The sequence below is a fragment of the Cygnus olor genome, chromosome 4 (assembly GCF_009769625.2).
Source record: "Cygnus olor isolate bCygOlo1 chromosome 4, bCygOlo1.pri.v2, whole genome shotgun sequence".
Classification (NCBI taxonomy): domain Eukaryota; kingdom Metazoa; phylum Chordata; class Aves; order Anseriformes; family Anatidae; genus Cygnus; species Cygnus olor.
The window spans coordinates 30,888,187-30,906,172 of NC_049172.1; the positions used below are offsets into that span (position 1 = coordinate 30,888,187).

At 38.7% G+C, this 17,986-nt stretch overlaps 1 protein-coding gene across 2 annotated transcripts in view; it reads left to right on the forward strand.

Moving 5' to 3' along the window:
* The window catches only part of PDGFC (platelet derived growth factor C), a 120,854-nt gene that overhangs the window by 63,496 nt on the left and 39,372 nt on the right, over nucleotides 1–17,986 (forward strand). For both annotated transcript variants that reach the window (XM_040554502.1, XM_040554501.1), the window contains one exon: nucleotides 6,366–6,561. In XM_040554502.1, coding sequence (XP_040410436.1) covers nucleotides 6,366–6,561 — 196 coding nt within the window. The remainder of the gene's footprint in view (nucleotides 1–6,365; nucleotides 6,562–17,986) is intronic.

Here is a 17,986-nt window from a genome sequence, read left to right on the forward strand (position 1 = left end):
CATTAGGTATTTAATAGAGATGGAATGCCTTTCATATTCAAGCCAGCTTGAATATTGATTCCAGTGAAGCCAAGACTTTACCTGTGGACGTTGGAATAAAGTGCTTATTGAAACACTCCAGAGTAATTAGATCTTAGAGCATGTGATAACACCAGAAAGTTACCTCATCTAACATTTACCAAAAGGAATTCTTTATCTTGGCTAAAATACAGTATTTATCTAGTTTTAAAAGGTATTGAGAATTTCAGAACCAAGATTGCCTTCCAAAAGAGATTGGTCTGAAAAAAGATCTTAATAGAGGTTTCTTTTATTTTTGAACAGATTTGCCATGCACAGGATGAAGAAAACAAACAAAAAGCAACCAACCAAACAAAAAAACACACACAAAAAACTGTTTAATTGCCATCCTCATCTTTGAGCAGAAGCCAGAGCACTAGGCAAAGGGCTGGCAGAATACTTGAAGGTTATAAACTTGTAAAATAAAGTATAAACTCATTTTTGTTTCTTGATGCAATTTGGAATCAAAGAAGATTTGTTAGTGTATGACTAGTCATGGTTATCTTCTGCAAGACATTAAGTCATGCAGCTGTTTGGAAACCTCATTACATCTGTTACTACATTTCCATGCTCAGCTCTCCAGTGATGTCTGCCCCCCGCGCTTTCTTACCCTTCCTTTTGTCCTTCCTTCACTGGCCAGCTTCCAAAACCCTGGCTTCCTGAAGATCAGTTCTGCTGCTCTTCTCTGCTCATCTTGTCTGTGCGTACCCCTTCACATAATGTCCTTTGCTTAGCTGAAGGAGAAAGACTAGCCAGCAGATAAATCATACATGTTATTCAGTGCCTCAGGTAACAGTAAAAGTCTGAACTCAAAATGATAACTGAAGGAAAAAAGAAATAGGATAAATTGTAGGATTTAAAAATGATAGTAAAAACAAATACAATTCTGTATATGTTCATCTAGAGTTGTGTGAGCTGAATTTTTTTACATGCCTTTTCACATGTGTAAGTATGTGTCAGAGGGAGGAGTAATCTGAACAAGGTGTAATATTTTTCCTATGTTTCCAGTTTGTTACTTTACATCTATATAATACTTTATAAGTTTGTTAAATTTGCTTAATTTCAGTGGCAAGTACTTGTTTAAATTAGCAGATTTCTAGTCAGAAGGTGAATTTATCAAGTGACAGTTGACAGCTCATACGTGTATATTGTGTTAACGATTTGTACACTTCTCTCTGTGGTTACTTTTTAGTAATAGCTGAAGAATCACATCAGCATTTCAAATAGGTGCTATATCAAAGCATCGAAACAACTCCGAATGGAAACTCCACCAAAGGCTTGATGTGTCTTGGAGATTTAACCCAGAGAAGCCACAAACCATACTACTTAAGAAAGCTATCTTAGGAGATACAGCAAGCCTGTGTGAAGTTTTCTTTGCTCGCTACTTGAAAAGGTGATAATGAAAACAAACCCTATGTGCTTCAAAAGCATTTCTTGTGGTACTTGAGGCATGCTGGTTTGGGAGAGCTGACTGCTTGCTGGGTAGCCTGAAAACTGGCTGGGCTGCCAGGCTCTAAGGCTCAGGACTAATGGTGGCTGGCAGTGAGTGGAGGAGGGTGAAGAAGCTGGTCTTGTTTAGGTGGGGAAGAAAAGGCTTAGTGGCAGTCTGATAGCAGGCCTACAGTTGCCTGAAGAGCGGTTACAAGCCATGACCAAGTTAAACTCTTCTTGTGGGCCACAGTGAGCATAAAAACAAAACAACTTGCTCCTCCAAGAGAAAAACAACTCAAAATTGCAAGTTGAGAGGTTCAGATTGGACATTAGGAAAACATCTTACCCTGGAAGATAGTATGGCACTGGAGCAGGTTATCCAAAGGAACTGTGGAGTTTCCATCCATGGAAGTTTTTGGGTGTTGGCTAGAAAAATGCTAACCCTCAGTTGAGTGACCTGCTGTGGTGCAAGCAGGAGTTGTAACCCAGCCAGGAGCTTGGACTGGAGGTCTCCACAGCTCCTTTCATAGAAGCATCCTTATGATTTTGGGTGGTTTTACCCTGATACCTATCTTATACGTTGAACAATATTGAGCTGAGGTATTTGTCTTCAGTTTTCTGCCAGTAACAGATCATTTTCCAGTTTTTCCTTTGTACCTGGCAAAAGAGTTAAATTTCATTTCGATTGCTGCATATAGCTATGAAATGCCTGGAGGCAACTGAACCAGAGACATAGGATAGAAAGAGGTATTCCTGTATTCCTTTACTTATTACTTTTGAAAGTAGGCTTGCTGCTTTTTCAAAGTTTGGTAAAAAGGAAAAAAGAGCATGTTATGTTACATTTCAAAGGATTTCTTCTACAAAGTCTGTTTCTGTACATAATGTGTTGTTTAAAAAAAAAGTTATGGGATTGTTGCAGGAAATCCTTTCAAATAATAAAAAATGCATCCTTTTCGTAGTTCTGTGGTAATGAACAAATAGTTACTGTCATCTTTTGTTACTGAGTTTTAAGGCAGAGGACTCTTACATACCACAACATCACTGTATAGCAGAAAAAGCTCTAATCTTAATCCATAAATATTTAGAGCTGAGAATTTTCTTTGTTTGAATTTGACATTGTTTTTCAAGCATTGATAGCCATATATGGTCTAAGGTGATTTCTGAAGGCCTAAAAGCTGCTATTCTTAATTAAGGGCTACTGAATAAAATCAGTGAAATACCTATTGATAATCCATGATTAGCAGGACTCTGATCTTGTCCTATTTACAGAAAAGTTGCTTTCTGAAGTTAGTGGAGGTTTGGCAGAAAGCTTTGGAAATTGTTGTTACCATTACCAAGCACCTCAGCAGCAAACCTGCCCTCAGTGTGGCGGCACCCAGGGCTGAGGCTGTTTCTCTGCTCCTTCCTTGGTGCTCCTCTTCAGTCTCCTCCAGAGCTGCACTCAGTTTGTCCAAGTTTTACCTGTGACCCTCGCTAAGATGTAGTGATTATAACGTACTGAGAAGAGGTATTTGCTATATTTAAGAAGTGTCAGCGCTGATCTTTGTGAAATGTATTGTGCCCATGGGGAAAGAGGCCCACTTTGAAGTAGGCAGGAATGAGCTTGTCTTGTCGGTGGGTTTAATTTCAGTTTACAGTGGCATCTGCTGATCTGCTTGGTGATACCGTGGTTTTTCATCTGTTACCATTGCAGTGAAAGGGTAATGCACTGCCGCGCATTCAGAATGCCTGGAATCTTGTAATTTTCAGGGACAGGCTCTCTACATTGATAGATATATAAATCTGGTGATAGCATCTTGCACCACATCAAAGACAACTGCAGCAACTCATTCTTCAGCTTCAGGCTCTGTGAAGTGTGTGCTGTCCTTCCCTAATAAGTGTAACCGTGTCATATCCCAGGGCTGGCTTAGGGGTTCGTTCCCCATCCGGTGTGCCCCATTTCCAGAACCTTTTGTTGCAGGTGATCTCTGTTGCCCATCGCTCAAAGAAACTTCTCACTGAAGCCCCTGTCTGTCTGGTTTCCCTTATGTGCTGCACCCAAGCTGGGATGGTGCCTTTCCTGCCTTAGTCTCACCCAGTCAGATGCTTTTGAGTTGATCAGTGCTGTCTGTGCAATTATATATATATATATTTTTTTTTCTTTTTGGAGGTGGGGGTTGCTGAATAGAAAGGCAGACAGGTCATGGCAGCAGGGACTGATGTGTATATCTTTGGAGTTACACAGCCAATTGCTGTAAATCTGGCTGAATTTGTTATTCCTTTTTAAGTGTAAGGTGGATTGATTTATCCCTAAAAATAAAGGCAGTAATTGTAAAGCCATTCCACACACGCACACACACAAAAATAGGCACTATAGTGTCAACTTAGCCAAGTTCAGGTGGCTGGGCTCTTTACACAATTTACTCAAAAGAAATTTTCAGAACATGCATGAACTCAGAAGGAGAAGTCTAGCTTTTTATGGTATGGTGGTACAATTTGTTTACGTAGAATGGATAAAAAGGAATATTGCAGCTTATCTGAAGACAAATAGCAAGCTTAAATCTCCAGTGACAGCAATTACTTGCCTTTGTAGTCATACAAAATAATTCTTTTGTAAGAGAAGAAATTCCACTGTGCAAGAGCAAATATTTGAAATGGAGCAAGTGATGTGTATGAGAATGTGATGTTTTTGTGGAACAACGTTGTATGTAAAACACATTTTTCCTTCACAAATGAAGGAGTTGAAGGCAAGTCCTGTTCACTAAATTGCAATATGCCTTTTTGTTCTTTTGCCCTTTTTAGTGACTTCTCATTTGATATGCCTGGACTACTTGCAGTGCTGTGGTTATCATTGTATTGATGGTAGAAAAGGAAACACTTACTATGTTGTGAGATATAATGTGATTTGTAATCCCGCCTGTGCTTTTAAAGACAAAAAGAACCGCTGAATATAGTGTCATCAGTGAAATGGTGTTCCTCTGCATACTTTTGGAAGTAACACTCTGGTGTACCAGGCTCTGGGAAAGTCACTTCTTATTGTTGGCTGCTGTGTTTAATGTGGAGCTCTCAGCTGACATGCTATACGTTGGAGAAAAAATGCTTGTGACTCAGCTAACAAAAACCCAGGGAAGTGTCTGAATTAGGAACCTTGTCTCTCATGCCTCCTTTCTTTGTGCTTTTCTCTTATTACTGTGTGCTGTCCTCCCTTATGTGTACACAAGACTGTACTGTCAGTTCTGTGTAACTGCGTGTGGATACTGGCAAAACCACACTCCATCAAGTTTATGTAAGCAGCAATTCCACTTAAAAGAAAAATTTCCATTTTCATACCACAAGTAGAAAGCATGAGTCCATCAGAATAGAAGGCAAAAGTCTGTCAGACTTTAAATTACATTTAAGTATAGATTAATTCTTTTAAAATTGCAATGCTGTTTCTGTGGCCTTCTTTTCTTGCAGTACATTCATTTAGTTGTCAGCCTTCACATGTAGCTATAATAAGGAACAATTGCAGTGTATGTTTTCATTGTAGACTGAAGCATAGGCATCTTACAGAGCTCTAAATGTATCTTCATCATAATGCTGCTTATAAAACAAACAGCAATGAAGTAACTAACTGCAGAATGAAACGAATTGTCAAAAAGAAAATAATGTGAATTACTTTCCAGTATAAAACTACAAGCATATTTAGTTACTAAAATTATTAATTAGGTAACTGATGATTCCTATGATTTACTGCCTGCAATGTCAAACCTGCCTGTATCCACATTTTAAGAAAAAGTTAAATACAGTAGAAGCTTTGTGTTATAGCTTTTTTTTTATACTTTGATGTGCTTATGGCATTAAATTTTGTCAATTAGGGATCTTGTCATTGCATGTCATGATGTTGAAAGGTATGCAGATTAGGTCAATGCCTGCTGTTTGCAGCTAAACCCCCCCCATAAGCTGATTCCAGCTGCTGAGTATGAGTTCCTGGGAATGTAGGGCACTTGGGAATGAGGTTGTTTGAGGTATTGTGAAGAGAGCTGTTGTGTGTCCCTGACAGTCCCTGCTACTGCACACCAAAGGAGTCCTTTCCTTTTGGTAACTACTCGCAGTTGCGAATTCATCACCTGAAGAGATTTTTTTTTAAAGCAGTTTCATTGTTCCTGTGTGCTTTAAAATCAAAAGTAGTTGGCTTATTTCTTTTGAATTTATTTGCTGCCACATAAGACATTTAATTTTACATGTGTTTTGTAGTCTAACAATGCTGAAGAATTTTGAGGAATGCCCTCTATTGGGGCTTGTCAGTAAATGTGTAATTTCATATACTTGGTGACTTTCTCATAGCATGTCCCAGCTTTGTTCCTGTATCAAGATAACTCTTCTGATACAGCCCTCAGCAGGGAGGCAGCCATCAAAATCCTTATCACCAGACCCAACAAATATAAGAGTCTCCACTAACTAGAGACAAAGCGAAACCAGTCCTTCTGTGGTAGGTGTGAGGTGTGAGCAGATCTCTCCCTGTACCTTGTGTGATCTCTGCAATTTCCAGTAACAAATGCCTGAAGCCATTGGCAGCCTGCGTGCTGTAGTCCCTTGGGTTGCTGGGCCTCTGTAGGACTCCAGTCTTGGGTTCAAGTGTTGGAGTCTAAGGAACTATACAGCCACATTTCTCTTACCTCCACTTGAACTAGTGTTCTGCTTTCTGAACATCAGCTGAGGCTTGGGCTTGAATAACTTTTTGCCAGCAAAATATTATTTATCTCTTTGTCTGTTGTTACTATATGTATTTTTCCATGCAGGAATTCCTTTGAAGAAGCAAACAAAACAAAAGGCCTTTTTCTGTGCATGCTATAGAGACACTTTAGGAAAAGGAGAAGAAATGCAATATTGATGCATGTTTTCTCTCTTTACTGTAGGAGTGCAGGATCCTCAGCATGAGAAGATAATTACTGTGACTACTAATGGAAGTATTCACAGCCCCAAGTTTCCACATACATACCCGCGCAACACTGTACTAGTGTGGAGATTAGTAGCAGTAGATGAAAACGTATGGATACAGCTTACTTTTGATGAAAGATTTGGGCTTGAGGACCCAGAAGATGACATTTGCAAGTAAGTTTACTTTTGCTTAAACTTATGCAGTAGCTGAAGGAAGGTGTGGGGGACGGAACAAGGGTATTGCTCAGCTTTTTGCAAAAACATGACACCTGCATGTCAATATATTTATGAAAATGCATCTCTTAAGGTATTAGCTTCTGATTTTATTTGCAGTGCTAGTAAAGCATTTCATGCTTGAAAGCTTTGGAGTCCCCCCATCCTCTATCTGCATTCAATATCTGGGCCCCAGACATACAATGGTACAGAAATGTGGAATGTTTAATATCGCTCTCTTTAAGTTGAAGGTTTTGACGTTTGGGAAAATACTACTGGCAGTTAGAGGAATGAGTATCTAATTTTACAGAGAAAAATTGGGTAAACAACATTACATGATTTGTAATTCAGGTCAAGACGCAAGGTACAGCATCCCTGTTCAAACAAAACTACCATACAATACTTTAATGGCCTTTAATGGTCAAGTTCTCAATTTTCTATGAAAAGCAGCACTTAAAGTAGTTCATTGTTTGATATTCTTCAATGGTATTGTTTTTTTCATGACTTCAGTAAGTATTCTGTCTGCTAAATGACTGGCACAGGTTTCTGTTGAATCTGTGTTTCCTTCCTGTGATTAGCATTTGAAGGCTGCTTAGCTTGAGAGAGAAACAACCAGGACACTACAGGCACATGGATGGATGTAGTTCTCAGCCAAGCTGGCTGATTGATCACGTTGTAGGTATTTTGTGACAGTAGGGGCAGATGTTGTATCAGCTTCCTGTGGGTAGGTGAAAGGGGAGAGATCCTAATCTCTTTTATCCCATATCTATCTGCCATCGTAGTAACAGATCGTAAAAAAACAAATGTATGAATAATGGTGCATTGTCTGAACTCCTTTCAGTAAATTAACAGATAAAACATGTCATTTGGCATATCCTGCTTTGATGTGTTCCTCGGGAGGTATTTCACACAAGACCTTCCTTTCCAAATAGTTCTTTCTATTTTTTTTCTATTTTGGATTTTGAGTACCTTGTATGCTTATTTGATGCTTGCTTTCTGTTTTTCTAATTAATTGGTCTTCACTTGTTTTTATCAATGTCTGATTACAAACATTGATTACATATCAATGTCTGATTACAAATTTGAATTTCTTAGAGGTTACTTTTGCACTTACTCTTAATTTGGAAGCTGAGGTTCACAACAGATGGACAGATATAATCTTCATAATAATGAAGGGAATAATTGTCAAGGCCATGTCAAACAAAAAAATACTAAGAACTATAAGCATACGTTTGCTCACATGAGTGCACTCCCTTGCACAACTTTTTTTTTTTTTAATGAAAATTTAGCTTTATCTTTTCTTTGTGTATGGCAGAGTAAAGTGGCAAATGAAAGAAAATCCAGGTAGGGTGACTCATTCGTCCACTTGCAAAGAAAAAAGTGAGATAAGTTAAAATATTTTAAATATTAAACTTGAATATAATTTTAATGGGAGTACATTTATTTTAAGTTAACAAGGTGACAAATACAAAAGTACTAGTCAAATCAAAAAACAGTAATAAGTCACTCATAATCTTCCCTTGTAATTTTATCACGCTCATACATGTGTGTGGAGACCAGGAAGTTGTATGTATGCAAATCCTGGTATGTGCACTTTTGAGGACATATTGTGCTTTTTGCCTTGGAAGATATGACCCTCTGGGGGGGAAAAAAAGTTTTGTTTTTTAACCAAAAGAGAAAGCACAGGTAGGGTTCCTGCAGTTTAAATTCAGTAACAATCTCACTAAAGGAAGGGCAAGTGTACCTTTTTTTGATGCAGAGTGAGTAGAAGTAATTGACAAGTGGAGGAAATAACTGAAGTGCAAAGAGTTGAATTGCTTAAAACAATTTACACAAGCCAATTAAGTTACTGCATTATCAGTAGTTGTTATGAAGTTATCACAATAATATCTCTTTATAAGTAATGTCTTGTGTTTCTTAGCTCTTGTAGTTCTTAGCAAAATTATTTTAACTTCTTTCCATTACTTTCTGTAGAAAAGCTAAGGGTTTTTAACTGCATCCCATGCTATTTTTGACTCCACCGTGTTTCTGCCCTCTTGAAAGGCACAAATCAGTATTGTTTCTGCAGAGTACTCAACAGTTTCTCCAAAGCCAAGTTTGTGTCAAAGAAAAAAAAAAAACACAAACAAAAAAAAAGGCATGACATTTAATGTGTTATTGCTAGTGTAACTCTATAGCTTATAGTGGCCTGATCCTATAGTTCTAGCCCATGACTGAAACCAGGTAAAATCTGCAGCAGAGAAATGCTAGGCTTTCTTTCCAACATCCTGCAGTTTGTAACAGGCTATCTTTCTCCCCCTTCTGAAGTGTATGACAGGACTTGATGTGTCACCTACAGTGGTCCTTGTCCCATATTCTCAGTTCTTCCACCTGCTTCTCAGGACACATGTTCTGTGCGATGCAAAAGCGTCCTCTGTAGGTTGTAGGGCTCTGTAGTGTCAGTTTATCTGACCACTGAGAGAATACACTGGAGTATTTTTGTTTAAGATAATTAAAAGCTTCTTAAATGTCAGTCATTCCAATATTGCTCATACATAGGGGGAAAAGTAAAACAGAAGCCCATCTAGCCATATAAAACACTTCTTTGCTTAATATAGTTCTATAGCAAGAAAACAGTGATAAGAAATGTCCTAGATACATCCTGAAGCTTTGGCAAATTTTTTGGCTGTTTCTGTGGCTAGAAGCTGACATCTGACTGGCATGGCCTCTGCATGTGGATTTCTCAAAAGTCAGTTCCAACACTAGCTATTCTGTGAGGTCTTTTCATCTAGAACGAGCGTAACGCTTTGCAGATACCTTGAAGGTGCCAGTGTAGCCTCCACTTTAAGTAGCTTCCTGAATCTGGATCAGAGTGATCCTGCATGGCTATTTTCCACTGCATGTTTAATTTTTTATGTAGGAACTAGATCTGTGCATTTATTTCTGAATAGATTTAGGTTATTTTGTTGATGGTACGGGTACATACCTCTCTGCAAAATGCAGTCACTTCAGTCTTGTGCACTTTGATTTCAGCTTGTACGCTTTGATTTAGAAAAAAGTTATGAGCAAACAATTCCCCACCAAGCCAAGCAAACACAAAGGAAGGACGCAGTCTCCTAGCTGTTTCATGGAGCGTTGTTCAGATGACAGAACTGCTGTTAAATTTTCCTTACATAACGGAATTTCTAGCTAGCAGAGGCATACTGGATTTACATTCTGTATGTCCGGCTTTTCTGGTGAAGAAAAGCAACTTTTCTTTTGCTGATGTGACAGTTCATTATTTTCATGATGCTAGCCCCTCAACATTGTTTTAATCATTAGGCCATTAGACTTCTGTGCCTGACAGCTCCTATCATCGGGGAGGTGCCATAACTCTCCTTGACCAGGAGGGATTGATTTTTTGCTCAATTGTTGCTTGTTTCTGTAATTGTTGCTTTCTGTCTCTGAGAACATACATGGTCTTCACGGAGGAAAGCTATATCTGTGCCTTCCTGACACAGAGGAGTTTATCACAAAGCTTTTATCACTGTATGCTACGCTTGCCTTTACCAGGTAGTCTGATGATGTGACTGGGTTGTACATCGCAGAGTTACATCACAAAACTGCAATAAGAAAAGAAAAAAATATCCTGTCTACATTAGTAACGTGTGCCAAACTCACCCTTGCTGTGCACAGAATGGCAATGGTTGTTCATCTCAGTGGTGGTGGCAGCTGTTCTTTCTAATTATCAGATGATTTCAGTCTGTTTGACTTTTATTATATCTAATAAAAGGGAAATGTGTCTCAAATCCAAAGTGCAATTACTGTAGATAAGATTATAAGGATTACAATATACAAGTGGAATGTGGAACTGACAGACTGTTGAATACTTGATGTCACCTGAACATCATCTTCATTTTAGGATAGGTATATTCATTTCCATGTCTCTTCAGTCCTTTAATAACTCCAAGTATGAACTATAGTCTGTTCTGTAGGCTTTTCTTTGTTTTTGTTTGAGGCTTTTGGCAGCTGCAAATGTGAATCTGTTGATGCAGGTAAATGCTTCACTTAGAGAACTATAAAAGTTTTGAAAGAACCCCCAAACTTCTCTGGTTAGTGTGCAATATGTAGAACTTCTGCCTGAAGAAAATTAGGAAACCTGAAGGCAGCTGTCAGTGGTAACATGGGATAAAATCTTTGAGTAGTGCTGTGGCTCTTGCACTCCTCTCACATGAAATTAAATGCTTAACTCTTAATTCCAGGAATGTTCTTCCTGTGAGGTTAATTAAGATGATGCTTTTAAGATGCAGAGCCATGTGCAATAAATTCACTACCTCCCTTTTCCATAACATTTCTGTAAGCTGCTTGCCTTCACTTCAGGTCTTTTGACCGAACCGCACCCAAGCTGTTGCCTTCCATTCTGGGAACATCAAAGATCTTTGGTAGAAACCATCATCCAAACTGCTTAAACAGTCCTGTATGTTCCTATTGAATGTAGTGTTAGGAAAGTGTTGATAAGGGTTAAAAATTTTGAAGATTTGGCTCAGTCTAACAAGGCTGAAACAAGTGTATTTAGAAGAAACATAAAGACATTGTCCGTAGTCAGTGGCTATGAAGAAGGAAAACATTTGCTTAGCTGTCTTTTTGACATAAATTATGTCAAATGCGTACTATGCAGTGGTGAGTTATGGTAAACACAATAAAAAGACTAAACATTTTGTTACATAATCTTCTAAAGGGAGCTTTCCATGTAATATAAGACCCAATGAGTAACTTAGAGCACATGGAGCTTCCTTTCTTGTGATTACAACATTCTCTCTCCATCTAACCTGTAGAGTAAAATACAAATGCATAGCTGCAGCTCCAATGTGATTCAGTGAAAAAAATGATCGATGTTCCACTTCTGTTTGGCCCATGTCTTGGAAACACCTAACTGCATCAACAGAGCACGTGCATGAAAGAATAAATCCAGCATCTTTTTCTTCTGGAACCTGCAGGGGGAAAAACAAAACAAAACAAACAAACAAAAAACAACCTCATATTATCTGGTTTTGCTTTGAGAGCATTGTAGAGACAATATTAACGTATGTGGTAAGAACAAACTATCAAGCATAGATTCCAAATGAAATGCATCCTCTCACCATTTGATGTGTCCTTGCTGTCTGATGGTCTTAAATGCTTCTGGTGGACATTTTTATTTCAAGAAACAGTGATTACAGAGGGTGAAGTTATCCCTTTGGTAGGTAAAAAGTTTAAGTTGGCATTGAATAACTGGACAAAGACCTTTAAATAACTGTATTTAAAGAGGAATGGGTGCAGACAATGTTTATGGTGACCCACGTCACTAAGTAGCTGGGCTTTTTTTTTTCCTGTCTCATTTCAAGGTTGGAGGGATTGCTGCTGCCACCTCTATTTGAAAATTCAGAAAGCAGTGAGGAATACCCCCAGAATCTCTAAGGCTTCAAATGTGTTACAGTGAAGATCAGTCCTTAAAGCTCCTTTCTTACCGCTGTTGCCTTGGAATTTCAATGTGTTCAGCTGTAGCCACCAAGTCCTTGTGATATTCTATGCACATAGATGGGCTGGGTTCTGCTTAGATGAGTGTACTTATCTGTGATACTTAAATGTCTCTTTCATCATTATCTATATAACAAGTTCAGCAAAAGTAAAATCATATTAAAGTTAAAATTCATTGTAGCTGTGTTCTACATTCAGATCCACTTGGATAGAAACTATTCAATTAATAGCTGAAATTGTAAAAAAAAAGCATATGAGCGCTCATTCTTCAATACACAATTTCTTTTTACCCTTTTTTCTCCCCAACATATAAATTCCTTGTCAATCATTTTTATTCAAAATCTGAAACAGGGTCATATAATTTAAATGGCCAGGAGGAGTTCTAGTATTCAAGTGCCTTAGATTAATTGAAATACTGATAGGAAAGAACTGTTATGAAACAAGTGATTTAAGCTGAAGTCCTTGGTAGCAACATAAAGGTTTTACAGCTGGCAGGAAGGTGGCATTTTAAGAACAGTGTGTAGAAAATACCATGAAACTTGAGTCAAGGTGGAGTAATTTCTCTGGTGATTGATTTTTTTGTTGTTGATTTTTAGTTGCTTGTTCCATTTCATGCAAGACAACTGAATAGTGGTACCATTTCAAGAGAGGCTTAAACGCTGAATTGATTCAAAGGGAGGATGAGAATGGGCTGTAGGAATCAAAGTTTTTTAGAACTTAAATTAATTTGGGGCCAGAGTTCTTTGTTTATCCAAAACTTGTTCTTTTACATAAAAAGAAAAAAGATCAGTACTGCAGAGGTTATTTCTTTCATATGAGTTCAATTGTAGCAATATAATTTCAATTTAATGAATGCAGAGGAATCCAATACACTTGTGCATCCTGCTTTCTTATGTTTTGAAGAAAAAATGAGTGTTTTTCTGCATCAAAAGAAGTAAATGGATCTGTTTCTGTATGTCTGGATTAGGCACATTTCTGAAATTAAATACAAGGAAAATTGTTTCTTATTCTGCATTCATTGGACACAATTGTGGTTCCTGTTATTTATTTACTTTAGAAAGGCCTTTCTTTTGCCTTTCCCATGGTTCCAGTAAAATTGTCTCTTTGATTACTAAGTGATCATTTGTACAGTAACTCATCTTTCAGCTGGTCCCGTTTTGCTGTTTAACTACTGCCAGTAGTTGATGCTGGCAGAGGTGTGTAGCATACCCAGCAGAGGCTGCAGTTGGTGGAAGCTCCAGACTGGTCAAGGTAGAGTGAAGCCTTTCCTAAGCTCCTGCCCTGCTGAAACTCCGCAGTGCAATTGCCATGGTACACTTGAAGTAGATGGATTCATAGAAAGGAAAGAGAATCATGATTAAACTCATGGCACAAGACAAAAATAATACCAGATTTTGTAATCCAAACTTGGCTTCTAATTATAAGTATTGTTTTAGGTTCTCTACTGCATATTAAAATCTGCTGGATACCATTTGTGTGATAACAATTTTGTAAATGTAACAAAGCAGACATCAAAGACAGTAAAAGAAGATTAAAAACTTGAAGACCAAAGTATAGTACAGTTATAACTGAGACCGCTCTATAAAACACAGTTCTTAAGCTTCTGAAAGATTAAACTTGGTTCCACAGCAGTGATTTATAGCTGCAGAACTGTACTCTCTAAGCAAATCAAAGCTCATGAAGACAAAGGGAATTAGAACAAGGTGCTTCTCTGGTCTGAATGAGAGGACAGTGGAGGTGGCATGCCACGATCAGGAGCACACGCTGCACAAACCTAGGGGCTGTCACGGCATTCTTGCCCACCCACATTTTTCCTCCATTAATGTAAATCCAGTGTTCATTTTTAGAATCTGCTATTGCTACCGGACCCTATAATGGCTATTATTTCACAAGTAATTTAAAATTTATTTTCACAGCCCAGATGAGTGTTAGGAGAGTGATTGCTGACGAGTGGGCAGTTGACATAATCCCTTACTCCTTTTTCACACCAGAGACTACACTCATTGACTTAGAAAACATTTTAGGCTCCTTAAAATTCCTTCCTGGTCCTCTCAATCTCAAGCGAGCTGTTTGGATAAAGTAAACTGTGTCCACAGTATCAAAATATTTTTGTAAACGATCCTAATCCTAATTTATTGCTTCTAAAATTGTTTCACGTTACCGTAGTTGGCTCTGTTTCTGACGGCGTGGGCTGAAGTTATTTTCTTTGAAAACGAGCGTGGCACTGCCGGGTCTTGCTTCCGTCTGGGGTGCTCTGGGAACAATTACTGTTGATGGAGTTCCCCTGCTCCCTCCCCGCTGCTCATGAACAGATAGAAGTAAATGAGTGCTGGGAGCACTGCATGGCTGCCCGAGCTCCGGGATGTGGGCACACCGTGCAGCCACCTGCACTTCCCAGCGTGCTTGTCCTCGGTCCGTGATGTCAAGAGAAATGCACGCTACAAAGGCAGGCCCAGCAGCACAAGCTGAAGTTACTGTGGGGTAGCGTCTCAGCATTTCAGTTTGTGCATAGCACGCGCTCCTTCCCTGAGTTTTTTTCTGGTTACTGGAAGTCTAAGTATGGTTAAGCCCGTAGGCTCGCTGTCAGGTTTATGGGCAGCTTTCTCCTGCCTCATCAGCAGGAATAGCAGGCATTCCTGCTCTTCTATTCCAAGGCAGACAGTTGTTTCCTCACCTGTTACTCAGCTTTTCTTTTTTTTCTCTTCCCACCTCTTCCTCCCTGTGTTTTCTTCCTTCTCTTGCTCCCTTCGGCTACACACTGTGGTCGCCTTCTTTGCCTAGCATCAACATTATAACAAAGTCGCTCAAATGAAGCTGTAGTTAGAGAGCAGCACCAGCAAATATATAATACAATTTACATCAATCTGTTGCTGTCAGATTATCAGGATATTGGAGAAGATGCCTGTGAGAGTGCAAAAAGCAGAATTACTTATCGTGAAAAAGGACAGATGGTCATGTGTGAGTGTCCTGGAGTGTTTACAAGGTCAACTAAATAGATCTCTTCCCCTTTCTGACACTAACAAGAACAGGGAGACCAGTAAACTAGCAACAATTATTAGGAAATACTGTTCCATACTAGCCTCCAATTCATATGCTGTGGATGGATTAAAAGTAGGTCTGCATAATTTTATGACCATAAACTTATAGCTAGGTATAAACCAAAGTGAGAGGAAACTCCGTTCATGCTTTAGGTGTAAACTGATCTCCTGCTAGGGTTGGGGACAGGTTTTTTCTGCTTTGTGCAGTATTTTGCAACTCCTCAGTTACATTACAGGGATTTTTCACTTTCTATTCAAGTAGCAATTATGAGCCTGTCCTGAAGCAGGATATTGGACTTTGTGATAAATGGTCTGTGCTGGATTGGTAAATCCTGCATGCTACTGTGGCAGGCAGGAGACCATATGTAACTGCATCACTGAACAAAAGAAATAAGTGTTTTAATTTAAATACACATAGATATTCCATTGAGGCAGGCAGGAAGGAGGAAAAAGGAAGAGGGGGGTAATGCTGCTGTGTCATTGGGGGTGCTGGAGGGAAGGGGTGCTACCTGCACTGCCCTGGGAGAATCTTCGCAAGCTTAAAATGCCCCTTAGGAACGTCTTTGTTGGTGTTTTCTAAAATTTACTCTTGAATATTCTTGAGAAATTGCTTAGCCGGTATTTTTCACATCATTGACTGGAGCCAAAGGTGCATTTCAGGATATAAGAGTTGTGCATAAAGGACAAATTACCAGTCGGGATACCAGACTAAATATTGAAAATGCTGCTTGAAAAAAACAAAGATAAAAACATAATTATAGGTTCAGAGAAGCTGAAAGAGGTACACTGACCATGGTGAACAGTGTGAGTACAGGTAGAAGCTTACAGTAGACTGGAAAGAATTCTTTACAACATTGACTGTTGATATGAACTCTGAGCTCCACCGGTGTTTTTGGTTTTCTACAAAATACTAATCTTTGTAGAAAGAACACATGATTTTTATGATCACTAAGCTAAAATGATTCCCAAGCTAAAATGCTCTATAGGGTTTGCAGAGGAATAGTAGGTGAATATTACTAAGGCATTAAGTTCTCCAAAATCTGCAGAGCTCAGTACTGTATAATGTAGGATGCTTACTGAGCTGGTACGCTACGTGGGGGCAATGGGGTGCCTCTTTATGAAGGGAAGTATGCTCTGGAGAATATGGTGCCCAGTGCAGTAGGACCCTGAACTGACGGCCATTTCCATGTGGTGTTATTCCATAAGTAACTGGAAATAGTAAGTTGTCCCACTGTTCCATTTCTGGGGGGAAGGCCAGAAATACCAGTGTGCAGCAGAATAAGAGTACTGTCTTAGCACGTTTTTTGTTACGTGAATTATCTCTATTCACAACTAGTGCAGGATATTAAAGAAAATTGTGGTCCACACATGAGGTAGTAGCTGAAAACAGACAGATTGGAAGTGAAACAGTACAAGACATTATCCATTTTCTAGTCCTTGAGGGGGGCGAGGAATCCAAGTGACTTCTTGGCTTTTGTGGATTTTTTTTCTTATTTTTTTTATTTTTTTTATTTTTTTTAATTCTGTGTATTTTAGATGGCTACAGGATAATCTGTAGGCAGATTGCAAAGAGGTTAGCATAATAACCCTAAGTAGTTTGAACTTTACGGAGACTTTATTACCTATGGAAACTTCATTTCCCAATGAAGGCCAAGATAAGGAGACTAGGGCATCGTTTGCAAGCTGACTCATATGTTTCTATTTGTATGTATTCTATAATTTTCGCAAATGCACCTTTGATGTATAGTAATATTAATGCTGAAATGAAATTTCATGCACTTTGTTTGTTTTGTATCTCTGTTCAACTCATAGCATGCTCTTTTTAGACCAAACGATCTTTATTTAAAGAGCTGAATGTGTTGTATCCTGAGTGGCATAGGAAATACCCATCAGTCTTTAATGCAAAGAAGTTAAATAGTGATAGCTTCTAAGAAAGCCAGCAATCAGTCTTTTAAAAGGAACAGTTGGGAAACCATCTTCTTCCTTTCTTATGTCCACTTTTTATATGCATGATTATAGTGTCCTCTTCGGTATCCTAGGGTAGTTATTCAAGTGATGGAGAAAAAATTATCAATAGAAGTTATACCAGTACAAATTAGGTTGTGGCACAGGCTATCTAGGACTGAATTCTGTGGTTGCTGTATTCCTGAAAGTACGTATTTGATCTGTATGACAAGTTTAATATGCTTAAATAATTACAGGGTTGCTGTCTGAATACAGAATTGTTTTGGTTTAGAGTTAATGCCCCTTTCTCCCCAGAAGGCAAAAGTTACCTTTGGTCTGTGGTATTCATGGGCTTCAGCTGGAGATGCTCAAGCGCTTACCAGTGCATGTAGGTGCCAGTCGGGATTTATTCTCTGAATGTGTTTTTGTGCCAAAGTGCTATTCATCAGGGCAAGGACATGTTTTCAGCAGTTGTTTTTTTCTCCGTCCAGTGTGTTGTCACCAAGTGGCAACAGCTACCCTACAAACAGTAGGTGTCTCAGCTTCACATGATGCCCCAAGTTTTCAGCAGATCCACAGAAAATGGAAACGTTTCCTGGTAGACAGGAGCATAGCTATGCAACAGTTAATTGAAATCGAACAACCAGTGGATCCTTTTCACAAAAAGCATTCAGCTGTTCGATGAGTTGAATTCTGGGGTTTAAACCCTGTCTCATTTTTCCCTTTTGCTTGCAGCATTGTAAATGTAAACCACTTAGATTATGAGTGTATACAGTGAATGAAGGGAAAGAAAACTGTAATCTAAGGATTAAACTTTTTTTTTTTTAATGTATCCTAAATAACAAGGTAGAGATACAGAAGGAGTTGTGTGGTTATGGTAGGAGCCTCAGGCTGTAACTAATCAGTACGAGGAAAGATTAGAGAGAACC